At 35.1% G+C, this 15,122-nt stretch overlaps 3 protein-coding genes across 3 annotated transcripts; 2 read left to right on the forward strand and 1 right to left on the reverse strand.

Annotated features, from left to right (window-relative positions):
• Positions 1 to 9,243: 9,243 nt before the first annotated feature.
• Positions 9,244 to 9,666, forward strand: Aspvir_008097 (uncharacterized protein; the record flags this gene model as incomplete). The annotated part of the gene is made up of 1 exon (XM_043271273.1): positions 9,244 to 9,666. One exon carries the CDS (start codon positions 9,244 to 9,246, stop codon positions 9,664 to 9,666), a length of 423 nt encoding a protein of 140 aa, XP_043127208.1.
• A 1,796-nt stretch (positions 9,667 to 11,462) lies between these two features.
• Positions 11,463 to 13,019, forward strand: Aspvir_008098 (uncharacterized protein; the record flags this gene model as incomplete). Its single annotated transcript, XM_043271274.1, has 2 exons — positions 11,463 to 11,687; positions 11,748 to 13,019. 2 exons carry the CDS (start codon positions 11,463 to 11,465, stop codon positions 13,017 to 13,019), a joined length of 1,497 nt encoding a protein of 498 aa, XP_043127209.1.
• A 416-nt stretch (positions 13,020 to 13,435) lies between these two features.
• On the reverse strand, positions 13,436 to 14,968 carry Aspvir_008099 (aminoacyl transferase sphA; the record flags this gene model as incomplete). The annotated part of the gene is made up of 3 exons (XM_043271275.1): positions 13,436 to 13,861; positions 13,917 to 14,059; positions 14,125 to 14,968. 3 exons carry the CDS (start codon positions 14,966 to 14,968, stop codon positions 13,436 to 13,438), a joined length of 1,413 nt encoding a protein of 470 aa, XP_043127210.1.
• Between the last annotated feature and the right edge of the window lie 154 nt (positions 14,969 to 15,122).

A 15,122-nucleotide genomic window follows, 5' to 3' on the forward strand; every position in this document is an offset into this window, starting at 1 on the left:
AATTATAATATAAAGGACATGGTCCATCTCTGAAGCTATAGTTTACCTGATTAGCTAGATATTCTAGTAATAATTTACCAGGCTAGCCTTGTGACGTCCGCAGCCACTACCTTCTTTGACCCTGTTAGGGTTGATGATCGCATGTTTGTGGATAGGGGGTTTAGCGCAAATAATCCTGTGGATGAAGTAGAAGGAGAAGCATTAAATATCTAGGGCTTAGATAAAAAAGATTTAAAGGAACTAGTTAAGTGTTTTATATTAATTAGGATAGGGAATCCTGGCAAGAAGGTATTTGAAGACAGCATAATTAAGTTTCTTAGTAAGATAGTTATGCAGATTGTAATGGAGATAGAGGTTATAGAGAAGAGGTTTATAGAAAGATAGGCTAAATATTTTAATAAAAACCAGTATTTCTATTTTAATATTAACCACAGGTTGCAGGATATTAGGCTGGATAAGTTTAAGAAGAAGGGCCCTATTAAAGCAGCTATAGAAGGGTACCTTACTTACCTGGTATAAAGGCACTGTGTATAAGACTATATCCAGAACTTAAGGCTTAAGCAGAGTGTGTATATTGAAAATTTTGCATAGCTATTCAAGGTATTATTTTAACTAACATAAATAGACAAGACCAAGACATCCTTTAGTAATAATATAGATATAAGTCTAGTAATACTCTATTAGCACATCTCTTACTAAAATTATGTAGGAATACACTATATATATAATCTAGCAGCAGTTAGGTATAATATCTAGATGCTCTCCTACTTCTCCTACTAACTCTTATGCAGCCGCGTGTTATAGAACCTAGATTATATTATTCAAGAGAAATCCCTACTTTACAGGCTGTAAGTCTTAGCTTGCTAAGCTTAAAGGGAAGCTCTTTACTAGGGATCATACCATAAAAATTATAATTATAGGGCTAGGGGGTGTAGGAAAGATGTAGCTAGTGCTTAAACTACTCTACTAAATAAAGGATAACCATAAGTATTACTTAATTATCTAGATACCTATAACCAACAGGGAAAGCCTTTATCAAGCATACCTAGACTGGTTAAACCCAACCCAGGAACCTGAACCCAAACTAGCCTAAACCTGGGATGGGCTGGGTCCAGGCCTGGCATTACTAACCTATAGGCTGGTTAGGTTCTGAGAATAAGAACCTATATAGGTTTTAGGTTAAAAAATAGGTTAGGTTAGATTAGGCTAGGTTCTAATTATAGGCTCCCTAAAACCTATATTATTATAATATAGGGTTAATTATATATTATTAATAGAAAGAATTAAAAAGGTCTATAAAGATTATACTACTATAATCTAACTTAAGTTAGATTTTTATTTATAATTATATAAGTTATAATTAAATAAATTAAGAATTAAGATTATATTAATCTACTAACTAATATCTCTACCCTTATTTATAGCCTAATATTAACCTAGTTAATGCTGGTGTTAAGTTAGTTAGGTAGATTAGGTAGGTTAGTATAAAACTAAGGGCTGATAGAAGATTATTTAAAGTAATATTAATAATAGTAAAAGATAATCTTCTTATATATTATTATTAGTAAGATCTAAAGAACCCTTCTCTATAATATTATTAATATCTTTCTTATTACTAATATAATCTAGCCTATCTCTAAGCTTATTACTACCTTCTTCTTCTTCTTCTTAAATATCTCTATTATTATTATTAATATTATCTTAAATATATATATATTCTTCTTAAAGTTTAAAATTTTTAGTATATATCTAGATTATAATAGCTTAGATAGTGTTTAGGAGAAGATAACTTTAATAATAGTAATAGATATCTTAAGATATATTAAAGAGTTACTTAACCCTAACTCTACTAATAGATATAGTTAAGAAGTCTTAAGTTATTAATATAAGAATAGGAAAATATCTCTTATACTATTTCTAATACTTAAGTATATTTATACTAGATAGTATAAGATCTATTATTAGTTAGTAAATCTAACTTAAGTTAGATTTATATAATATATCTTTTTATAAATAATTATTAATCTTACTTAAGTTATTATTAGGCTAGGTAGGTACTTAACTTTTACTCTTATATATACTAGTAATAATTTAATTAAGTTTAGAAATACTATTTAATATATAATATATCTTTACTTTATTAGGAAAAACTATAGTATAATAGATATAGATATTCTCTAGGGCCTTAGTATATCTATTATACTAGTTAATATTATTATTACTCTAAGTATCTTCTTAAAAGACCTTTAGTTTAAACTAAGAGGTAAGAATAATTATAATAGTATAGATATAACTCTATATAAAATATATCTTACTATAATACTATTATAGCTTTAGAATAACCTTAGATAAGGTAGCCTATAGTTTCTTCTTCTAAGTTATATACTTTAATTATAGTAGTTATTAACTATCTTCTAAATATTAAAATAAGGAGTTATAGATATTAAAGGCTTTATATACTATAGGTCTATTAAACTAGGATAAGATAAGAGTAAAAGTAAAGAAAGAGTAAGTAAGCTAAAGTAGATATTTAATATACTATTACTTAGCTCTTAAAGGAAGAAGATTAGTAATATTATCTCTATTCTATCTCTATAAAAACTTAGTAAGAATAGAGTAAAGCTTAATAGTATATCTTAATATAATATATATTAAGTTTTATTAAGTCTTATAATCCTATAAAAGTATAAGTAATTTAGGATTAGAATTAAGATAGTAAAATTTTTTATACTAGGTTAGGCTAGTATTAATAAAGTAAGTAAATTTTTAAATCTAGAAATAAATATTATTAGTATAAAATCTAACTTAGGTTAGATTTATATATCTTTTCTAGTATAGCTATAAATCTATCTAACTAAATATATTAGTTACTAGCATCCTAGACCCTCTTAATCTTATTATTAGAAACTTTAATCTTAAGAAATATAAAAAGTTCCTTAATAGTAAGTTAAAGAATATAAGTAAAATAGGGAATATAAATCTATAAATTAATAATCTTAGTAATTAAAGAGTCCTAGAGTACTTTTATAAGCTAAGAAGTTTAAAGATTACTCTAAAGCTTATAAATAATAGTATTTATTATTATTAAGTTATTTAAAATATTATCTATTATAACTACTATAATTTATTACTATAGATTAATCCTCTCTAGTATAGAGATAACTACCTATATAAGATTATTATCTATATAATAAATATTTATTAGCTTAAACCCTAGAAGTACCTTATAATACTTCTAATTAGAGCTAAGAAAGTACCTAGTAATTATAAGAAAGAAGTTTTATACTAAGCTAATCTAAGTATTAACTACTAGAGATATCTTAGACTAATAAAAGATTAGAGAAAGGATCTTAGCTTAAATCTTATTTAACTACTTTATTAACTAGTCCTTAATTTTATATTAATTTAGTAGATTAAGGGTACACACACTAGCTACTATTATAAGTAATCTCTAAAATTAAATATATTTAATAGTTTAAAATAGAAGCTACCCTATAAAAATAAATTAAAGAATTTAATTTTTAAAGCCCTCTTCTATATAAATAATTAAAGACTAGAGAGTTAGTATTAATCTAACTTAAGTTAGATTTAGTATATATCTAGTTAGTAAGGAGACTACCTAGTTTTAGTTATAAAAAAGATAATTTCCTAAATACTATATAGAATTTTTAGATATATTAATTTATAGTTAAATTACTATTACCCTAAGTAAGATAGAGAAAAAGATAAATATAATACTTATATTAGATTTTTAGCTTCTTATTAGGATAGAAAGCATCTTTATTAAAATCTATCTATATAAAAGATACTTAAGATTTTCTCTAGCTAATCTTTTACTTTTAAGAATATATAGCTTTAGCCCTTTTTATTTTTTACTACTATAATTAGAATATAGATTTATACTTCTTACTAAATAATATAAATCTCTCCTTTTCTTTTTTACTAAGTATTTTAAGGCTAGGGGGGAGAACTAGCTAGATAATACTTACTTATAGAGTATTATCTAACTATAATAAAGAAAAGGCTAATATAGATAGACTAGGAGTATATTAAGRGRTAGAATAACTAGAGRTAGATAAGGGYCTTATARTARATRATARAGAATTAAYTATTATTATACTTAAAGTATAATYAGAAGAGAATAAAGATTAAGATATATTATTAAATAGATTAAGATAGCTCTACTCTCTACTCTAAAGTTTAATATTTACTATACTTAAATAATTTTTTTTACTATATAAAAGTAAATATAAGGCACTAGAGTTCTACTTAATTACTATAGAAATAAGATATCTAAATTACTATAGTAATTATAATCTAACTTAAGTTAGATTAGATATATTCTAAATTCTAAGCCTCTATAATTATATCTATTAGTAAATATTCTAAATTCTAAGCCTCTATAATTATATCTATTAGTAATAGAATATTATATTACTTATACTTTAACCTCTTATATATCTAGCTATTATCATCCTTCCTTTTTCTTTTTTATCTAGTATTATTATTACTATAATCTAACTATTATTTATTATTATCTTTAATCTCTTCTAACTTCTCTTTATTTTTAAGCTCTTCTAACTTCTTTTTATTATTAGACTCTTCTAACTCATGCCTATTCTATAATTTATTTTATAAAGGGGTAGTAAGTCCTAGAGAGTTCTTTTATATATATATAAGAAGCTTCTAGCTACCCTTAGTTATCTTTATAAAAGCTATACTCTTAGATATTACTTTAGTAAATCTAGGATAGTTATTAATAACTCTTTAAGTATAATTATTAAGATTTAAGTTATAATTTAAAAAATCTTTATTATAATTATCTAAATTAGGACTCTACCTATTACTATAAAGAATTAGAGTATACTAATATAATTATACTATTATAGATTTCTACTTAGTCTAGATATAGTTAGAATATAATTTAACTTAAGTTAGATTTATATAATATACCTTATTATAGAGTAACTAGTCTTTTATCTAAGTAATCTTACTTAGGAAGCCTTACTTAAGGATATCTAGTATAATTTTTTTTAGATTATAGTATCCCTAGATAGCCCTAAGAATATTAGCTTCTTCTATAAATAACTTCTTTATAGTATTAGTCTTAAGTATATATATATTAGTGATTATTAGATTTTACTACTAATTAATATTTACTAATAAATATCCCTAGGCTATCTAATTCACTAGGTTCTCCTACTAATAAATAGTTAGTAGTATAATAAATCTAATCTAAGTTAGATTATATACTAGTTTAATAAGATTATTAAAGTAAGCTATCTTCCCTGCTAAGGCTAGATTTATATAATAAATAATAATTTTAACTATCTTTACCTAATACTTTAGCTTAAAGTAGGCTAAATAGCTAATCTAGTTAAGGAAAGCCTTAGTATTTAATTTCTAATTAGAAAGGATATTAAGCTAAGAATAAATTAGTTTAAATCTAATTTAAGTTTAATTTAATATTTACTTATTTAGCTAGCTCTATATCCCTCTATAAAGGTTTAGCCTAGACTTCTTCCTAAATATCTTTAATTAGGGAATTTATAATATTAATAGTATTATTATTAGGGGCATAGCCCTATATATTATCTATAATAAGAGATAACTTCTTAAGAATAACTAACTTAACTTTACTAGTCTAAATAAATATTAATAAGGTCTTCTAAGTAGCCTTAGGATATCTCTATTCTAGATTAAACTAGAATATTATATACTTTAATACTTTAGTAGTTAGTTCCCTAAGCTCCTTATTTATAATAGTCTAGGACTACTATAATAGGTATTTTAGATCTAGATTATTTTAGAGATTTATAAAAAGTTAATAATACTTAATATTAGATAGGACTAAAAAAAAATTAGGGTATTAGTAGTAGTATATAACTAAATTAACCCTAAATAATACTATTTTAGGTAGGGTAAGAGTACTATTAGTATATATTATTAATAATTAGAGAAGACTATAATTTAGTATATTATTAATAAAGTTATTATTAATTAGAAAGAAGAGTAGATAAAGAATACTATATTTCTAAGGGATAGAAAGTATTATTAAATAGCTCTAGTCTATATCTAATATTTTAGCTAAGAGTTTATTAAAGATAATCTTTTTAAATTTAAAAAACTCTTTAAAGTACTTAAGCTAAATCTAACTTAAGTTAGATTTCTAAATTATATATATATTAGAATACCTACCTAGTTAAGCTTACTAGAGATAATCTTATTAATAATAATAAAGTTAAAATATAATACCCTATATAGAGTTATATAATAGTCCTTAAATAATCTCTTAAACTTAGAATATTTAAGTATAAGGAGAATATATCTAACCTAATTAAGCTTAATACTAAGTATTTATATAAGCTACTACTTTAGTTTACTAGATAAGAGGAGTTATTTCTTCTCTTATAGATTCTTAGTCTTAAATACCTTAAGTATATAAGTTAGAAAGATATTATTAGAATCTAGGTTATTTACCTCTTAATAGTTTAAGTATAGTGCTATCTATATCTTTATAGTAAATATATTATTATAATATATATCTATAGCCTAGATATAATCCTATATATAGGTTAATAGATATAAATCTAACTTAAGTTAGATTTTACTTACCTTATCTATTAGTATTTTAATAGCAGGAGGTAGGGAGCTATTATTATTAGTAATAGATAGAGAGGGCCTAGCTACTACTACTTATTAATCTAAAAGTAGTAATTTAAGAGTAGCTTTTTAATATTAATCTATATTAAGGGTTATTAGTAATAGTCCTTATAGCTAATTATAGATTATAATATCCTTACTTAAAGAAGGATTAGCTATAGAGTTCTATATAATCTTTTATAAGATCTAGGTGCTCTACTTCTTAACTATCTTATTTTTATTTTTTAGTATAGGTATAATATTTATTACTATATATTTAGTAACTAGATAGTTTAGTAGTTAGTCTTAATTATTCTAAGTTATATTAGCCTTTATCCTAATATCTATATTAAAGTACTAAACTCTAAATCCTATACTTTTATAGAGATTTTTTATATAGCTAGTATTAAGCTCCTAGTTCCTACTATTTAGCTACTTAGTATTTAAATAATAAATATTAATAATTATAGCACCTAGTAATATATCTCTAATTTTATTAGATAGTTTATTATTTACTATTAATATTACTTTATTAAGACTCTTCTTCTTTTCCTTAGCACTTATTATAAAATCTAACTTAAGTTAGATTAATATAAATAAATTAAGACTCTAGAGATTAATTATAATTTATTCTATATAAAAAAAAAGAATATAGAGGGGCTCTATATATAAGTAGGGGCTCTATATATAGAGGGAGGTATTTATATATAAATAAAAATAAATAAAAAAAAGAGTTTAATTTAAGTATAAAGAATTAAAAGTTATTATTATATATATATACTTATCTATTATTTAATAACTACTATCTATTTATGACTTAAAGTAAATAGAACTAAATAGATTATAGATTATAGTATATTTTTTATTTAATACTTTAACTTTAAGTCTTTAAGAAATATATATTTAATAAATTAATATTTACTACTAAATATACACCCCTTAATAAAATCATTATAAACTTAAAATTATATATAGAAATCTAACCTAAGTTAGATTTTAATATATTATATATATTATATTAACTACTAGATACTTAATACTCAATATTTTACTTAATATTATAGTGAAATTAGTGATTCTACTATTATATATTTATTATCTTTATAGAATATTAGTATGGTTTTACCTATTTAAAATTACTTAGTAGGTTCATGGGCTGGACCTAGCCTATACTAACTAGATTAAGTAGGCAGAGAATACCCCCCCTAGTAGAACTAAACCCAGTAGGTTAAGCCACCTAGAACCCATGGGTCTATAGGTTGGTTTAGGCCTTAGGTTTCTAAGGCCTAAACCCAGTGGGTTGGGTTAGCTGAATAGGAGAACCCAGCCCAACCCATGAAAATAACAACACTAAGCATACCATAATGTTATGTGCTAGCTTAGAATACCTAGCTGGGAAGAGGAAAAGGCAGATATAAAAAGACTTATATAGGGACACCTGAGCAAGGATAATATAGGCTAGTAGCTAGTTATATTTAATAATGCTAATAACATTAATATGTAGATCACCAAGGCCAGATTAAAGTAGGAGTTATAACAGAGATTCTAGGGTTTAGTTAACTACCTACTAAGCAGTGGTCAAGGATCTATTATCTTTATAATATATAATAGAAAGACAGCAGCCAAGCTTGCACACTAAAATATTATGGAAATTCCTAAGATGGATAAAGAGGCCGCTAGGCAGCTACTATAGAAGTATCTTATTAATCTAGACCTTATTAATAACTGGCATGACATAGCTATCCTTCTTAAAGAGCTTACTTATCTCCTACTAGCTATTACCCATGCAGCCGTGTATATTAATAAGAATAGAATAATACTTAGGTATTATCTATTACTCCTAGTAGGGTAAGAAGAGGAGGTTATCACTCTTCTTAGTAAAGAATTTAAGGATGATGGGAGATATTATAATATAAAAAACCTAGTAGCTATAACATAACTAATCTTATTTAAGTAGATTCAGCAGAGCTATCCTCTCACAGTCTAGTATCTATCATTCATATCCTGTATAGATCTAAAGGAGATTCTGCAATCTCTTCTTCCACCAGGGTCATCACAGAAGGAGGAGACAGACACCATTAGAATACTAAATACCTATTCTTTTATTAGCAGATATCCAGCAGAGCCTATTCTTAATCTCTATCCACTAGTGTATTTAGCTACGCAGAACTGGCTTTAAAAAGAATAGAAGCTTGCTCAGTGGACAGAGAGAGTAATTATACAACTACAGAAAGTGTTTCTGCATAATAATTATAAGAATAGAAGTATCTGGAGGAGATACCTCCTATATACATATTATATACTGCAAGCAGATCTCTCAATAAAGATTAGATATACCAAATAGATCTTATCTAGAGATATAGCCTATGTCTCTATCAAGACAGATAATAGGATGATGCTGAAGTTGTAATTATACAGGTCCTAGAAATAAGAAAGAGGATGCTTAGGCTAGACCATCCTTCCACACTGACCAGCATGGCCAACCTGGCATCAACCTACTAGAGTCAGGGACGATGGAATGAAGCTGAGAAGCTGGAGGTGCATGTGATAGATATAAGGAAGGCAGTGCTGGGCACTAAGCATCCCTCTACTCTGACTAGTATGTCCAACCTAGCATCAACCTACCGGAAGCAGGGTCGATGGAATGAAGCTGAGAAGCTGGAGGTGCAAGTGATGGAGATGAGGAAGACTGTGCTAGGGACTGAACATCCTGATACTCTTATCAGCATAGCAAATCTAGCATCAACCTACTGGAAGCAGGGTCGATGGAATGAAGCTGAGAAGCTGGAGGTGCAAGTGGTGGAGATTTCTAAGACAGTACTAGGTGCTGAGCATCCCTCTACTCTGACTAGCATATCCAATCTAGCATCAACCTACCGGAAGCAGGGTCGATGGAATGAAGCTGAGAAGCTGGAGGTGCAAGTGATGGAGACTTCTAAGACAGTGCTGGGCGCTGAGCATCCTGACACTCTGACCAGCATGGAAATCTCAAAGAAGGCTTCCAGATGCCTTGGCTCTACTTGAAGCATGTTGGCGGCTGCGCAATAAGGTATTAGGACCGGATCATCCAGACACCAGAGTTTCCCTTCATGCTCTTGGTAACTGGCGAGACCAGCATAATTTGTTGCAGAACGAAAATCTCCCACCCTCAGACAATCAGAACATCGGCAGGAGGTTACAGCGCGCCACGCAGCGGCTGCCACGATGGCTAAGCCAGGCCGCGAAGAGCAGATCGATCCGCCCTACACCCAGAGACGATTAGCAGCAGGATTGTTTCTCGGAGGCCACCCCCCTTATCATAGCTTCCAGAGCACTCTCACCTGCTGGAACAGTTTAAGATCGAGACAATAGAGCAATTGATCCATTAAATCATTTTAGCTTTGGCTTACCAGCGTACTGTACAGCGAATTCATGTTCGGTTTTGTAGGTTCCAGCCCGAGTGGCTTCAATCATCAATGTTCGTTTGATAACTGTAATTCTTGGATCTCCCACTATGGCTCTAGCCATAATACTTATAGCAAATCCTGCAGCCTAGCTACTATAACTATAAGGATCAGAACACTTGTTGTCGCAAACTTAGTGCAAGTCAACAGGTATGTCAGCAGCACGAGGAATCATTTCACTTGTAGTGGGAGACATGCTTACTCTCTGTTATAACCTACAGTCTACCAAACAGCTGCTAAAACCGACACTTGCTCCCTTCTGCTGTGCAGCGGCCCTTCTAAAAACAGCAAAGTCATAAAACAACAAGATACAACTGGCTCCGCATTTGTGCATCTAATTCTTTATGTGAATAACACCAATAGGCGGCTAGACCTAGGTAGGATATGTTAGGCTGCGGTAGTGCCATCCTGCAATTAAGCTGCTTTGCGGCAGCTTAATTGCAGGATGGCAGGATAGGAACAAGAAGGTGACGGGACTGTTGACAGTTTGCCAGATTCGCCAAACACTACGGTTGGCAGACCGGGTGGTTTGCATGGGACTCTTCTAGGCTGGAAGTTCCAGCCAGCCTTAGACCGCCTGTACAGGGGCCATATGCATATCCCTATGACATTATTACTGATTACAGTTTGTACATCACCATTAAATTGCACGGAAGATAGATCCATACCCCGTAGGTTTGCCAGTTACAGTTCAGCTCCGTTTACCGTGGTTCAGAACGATGCGCTCACTGCTGAACCTCCTCCCTGCTCTAAGAACGACCAACACACATGGGAATGGCTTCTATTGCAGAAAATCACCCCTTTGTACAGCGGGAGGCAGCGATCTCCGCCGAAAGACGGATTGATCTCCGACGGGAACTCTCAGAGTCGGACTGTGGCTTCTGCACCATCCGGATGATTCCGCCCTCACCCTGGTTCCAGTCATGGCTATGAGCCTATTTTATCGAATCATAAATACGCAATTCCAATCAAGCTCGCAATTACCGTACTATGGGCAAATATGTAAGTTAATACTAATTAGCTAATACAGATACTTATAAAGATTCAATTTGAAGGCTTTAGGGTAGCAGCCCTTGTGACCACGTTGTTGAATATATATCACTCATTTAGGGAGTAAGACAGAAATCCCGCCAGATCCTAGTATTCCCACAAGGCCAAAAGACCAACATTACGTGGCATCTTAACTTTACTACGTTGCGGCCTAACTTTAAGCCGTAATGTAGTCGAGGTCAGCAATATAAGGTAGTTTACTAGCTTAACCTAAAAAGAGGATGTGCGCCTTTTGGCCAAGTAGTCCACCGGGCAGTCAATTATAGATAACATCGCTGATTCCTCTGCCTCCTACACCGATCAAGCGACAACGTTGTATACGCCAAAATGGGCTTTTTCGGGAAAAAGGCACCGCTTCCGCCGCCGAGGAACCCCACGGACACTGTAATACCTATCCCAGCATGGGATGACCAACATCACTTGCGCGCTTTGTGCCTGCATCTTGCTTACCGATTCGACGACGTTCTTGACCCAGAGGTCCCACGCCAATCACTGGAACGTCTGTTGGAGTTGGACGGCTGGCGGACACTAGGAGCGCGACTTCGCAAGAAGGTATGGATCGAAATCACTCACATCATACATGGTAGTTCGCTGGCACCTAACACACATTAGGATGACGGAAAATTAGAATACCACATACCAGCGCAGTACAATGCAAAACGGCCTGGCTTCAACTACACAGTTATTAAGCATCCTATGGGCATCAAGGAGCATCCTTTAGCTGCCAGTTTCCCCCAAGCAACTGGCCAGCCATCACTGCTTGGCGACCCCGCGGATCTCACATCTGTATGTCTGTCTGCGGATACCCCCACAAGGGTCGATGACTGGCTCTATTCAGATCGACCGCAACTTGTCATCGATGTGGTGTTGTTCAGCGATGCGACCCTGCTGACTGTGACCTTCATGCACACGCTCATGGATGCTATGGGCCTTTCAAGTTTCCTCAAGGCATGGACTGCTATCATGAATGGACGAGATCAGGTCCCAACCTTTCAGCAGGTTGGTGAAGATCCAGCAGCGCGCTTCACTGATAGAACCCCGGCCGACACCTATGTGAACGGCTCCTTTCTGCTAACCGGCGTTCGTTTCTTGGGTTTCATCGCCTGCTACCTCTTCGAGCTCATCTGGCACCGCGGCCAGAATAAACGTATAATCTGCATCCCAGGGCGATATATCGATGAGATGCGGGAACAGGCATTGCACGAGCTAGCCGAGCAAAAGCTAGCCGAGCAAAACAAGGAAGGGCCTGCTCCCTTTCTTAGTGAAAGTGACGTGCTTTTAGCATGGTGGCTCAAAGCCTTGGTTAGGGCTCTGAATCCATCCCCCGGCCGCTTGGTCTCCCTTTGGAACGTGTTCGACATCCGCTCGACTGCTCTCCAGGAATCACCATCTGAGAACACAGCCTTCATCACGAACGCTATCCTTGTAGCCATGACCTTTCTTCGCACCCACCAGATTCTCCGCGAACCAGTCAGCTTCGTGGCCTCCCACATCCGCCGCTCGCTCGTCCAACAGCGCACTCTACCCCAGATCGAAGCATTCTTTGCTTTGCGCAAATCCGCCTCGCAGAAACATCTACCAGTGTTCGGCGAACCGACCTCCCTTCTTGTCTGCTGTAGTAACTGGCACCGAGGTCGGTTCTTTGAAGTAGACTTCTCACCTGCGGTTCTTGCCCCGCCGCCCCACGACCGTGTGCATCCGCTGGGCAGGCCATCGTGCGTGATTCCTCTCCATCATTCGAGTGGCCTTGCTTTGCGAAACCTGGGGCCCATCATTGGCAAGGATGCAGCTGGGAACTGGTGGCTATCGTGCACTGTGAGGACGAGTGCCTGGTCTGGCATCGAACAGGAATTGAATGCGCTAGGCGCAAGAAAGACCCAGTGATATCGATTAGCCCTTAGGATGCTAGCAGTGGCTGGACCTGCTGTTCAGCATCAGCTGCTGCTTCTTATTCTCCTGATATAACATCTCCCTCCTCCTTTGGTGACTGAATCCGGGAGTTATTTAAACGTACATATGACTATAGACATATGTTATTTCGCATGAATTTCCAGAAGACTTCAAGCAAGAATGCGGCATCCCATGAAAACTGCAACAGTGTAGTAATAGGTCCCTTGTTTCCTAATTGAGAAGCCATTCCTGGAAAAAAATTGCGACCCCTTGTAGGTCTGATAGGAAGGGTTGAAAGGCTTCGCTTGGGTACTGTAGCCGTCTCGTAGTATGATATAATCCAAACGTCTATTCCTACGACAACACGTCTAAAGCCCTCATCTGCAGTCTATGCTGACAAACATTCAGCTTCATGCATTCGCCGCCATCAGCGCGTAAATCTCCTGCGCGGCTTTTGGTACCTTGCCCTTTTCGCCACCCTCCTCGATATCGATCATCTCATTCGCAAAGTCGCAAAGCGTGGCTACCAAATAATCCACCTCTTTCTCCGTATTTCCGGCATGGATCATGACCCTGACGCGAGACTTGCCTTTGGGAACCTGGGGATAGTCAATGGGAACGACTGCGATTTTCGCCAGTTGCAGGTGAAAGAAGAGCCACCAGTTGTACTTTTGCCGGGTCCAGATTGGTACAATGTGCGTCACAAAGTCCAGCGACTCATAGTCCTCGGCTACGGGAATAGACAAGATACCCATATCGGTGGCTTTGTCCCAGATGTCGCTAGAGGTGATGGATTTGAAGAAGTATTTGACGAGATGTTGTATGTTATCCTGAGCCTAGATTCTTCTGTCATTATGGACTCTTCAGTCATTTCACCCAATCGTTGCATACCTTTTGCGTGGCACCAGTTCTCATCAGGTCATAGGCTGCGCGAATGACGGCAACCGACGGGAAGGATGGGGCTGTGGTATTCACCAGGGACCCAGCATAGTTCAACATCATGTTCCGGACCGTGGCGTTTCCAAGAACCACAGCTTCATACAATTGCGTCAGTGATACCGCTTGAGCAAGCAGTTACTGCCAGGGCTGGTGATCTTACATCCAGTGCAGGCCAAGGCCTTGCCGCAGGTATTCAGTCGGATTGCAACCTCATTTTCCAGACCCAGCAGCTTGACGAGACCGACACCTCTAGGACCCACGATTCCAGTGGCGTGAGCTTCGTCCGCAATGAAGGCAAAGTTCCCCTTGGGACAGATCTCTCGAGCAATCTCGAGCATCTCCACCAGAGGGCAAATGTCTCCATCCATGCTGTACACCGACTCTACAGACACGAGGATCGAGCGTGAACCGTCCTGAAGCATGGGCTGCGAGTCCATGGTGGAGGACATGGCCTCTCGAAAGGCGTCGAGGTCATTGTGCCGGAAGGCGACCTTGGTCGTGGCCAACGAGGCGGCCATGCCTGTGTGCGTGCTGAAGTGAACCAGCTCATCGTACACAATGGCGTCTCCCGGCCGTGGGATAGACGTGTAGATGGCAATATTTCCGTTGGAGCCCGAGTTGAACATGAGAGCCGTCTCTGCCCCGAGGAAGTCGGCGATCTCCTGCTCCACCTCCTCGATATAGTCATAGTTGCCGCCCATCACGCGAGAACCCCCGGAATGCAGCGAGAAATCGGGATGTCTTGCCAACTCGGCCAGAAACTCCCGTCGCAGTTCTCCTGTGAGCCCGAGAGAGAGAAGATCGTTGGAGCAGAAGTCTATCGCGTCTCCTGTTTTCCATGTGCTTTGTCCGCGGCTCATCAGAGACTGGGTCGACCGTCGAACATCTAGAGCCTCCTCGAGATTTCGGTAGAATGTGGGGGCATCTTTCATGCGGGGAGCAACCAGTTTCTGGCTCTTGATCCAGGAGACCATCTCCGAGACGATCTTGCCGTTAGCTGCCATGGTGGTGAGGTTGCGGAAGGTATAGTCTTCGACAGTGGTGCAGCGGCCAGCGTTGTGTCACCTAAAAGAGAAAGAAACTACGCTCAAGAATACATCAAGTCAATTCATAAATCCATTTAAAGATGATCTAGTCGCCCATCGGCGTACCGGGCCG

This window comes from Aspergillus viridinutans, assembly GCF_018404265.1.
Source record: "Aspergillus viridinutans IFM 47045 DNA, scaffold_6, whole genome shotgun sequence".
NCBI lineage: Eukaryota > Fungi > Ascomycota > Eurotiomycetes > Eurotiales > Aspergillaceae > Aspergillus > Aspergillus viridinutans.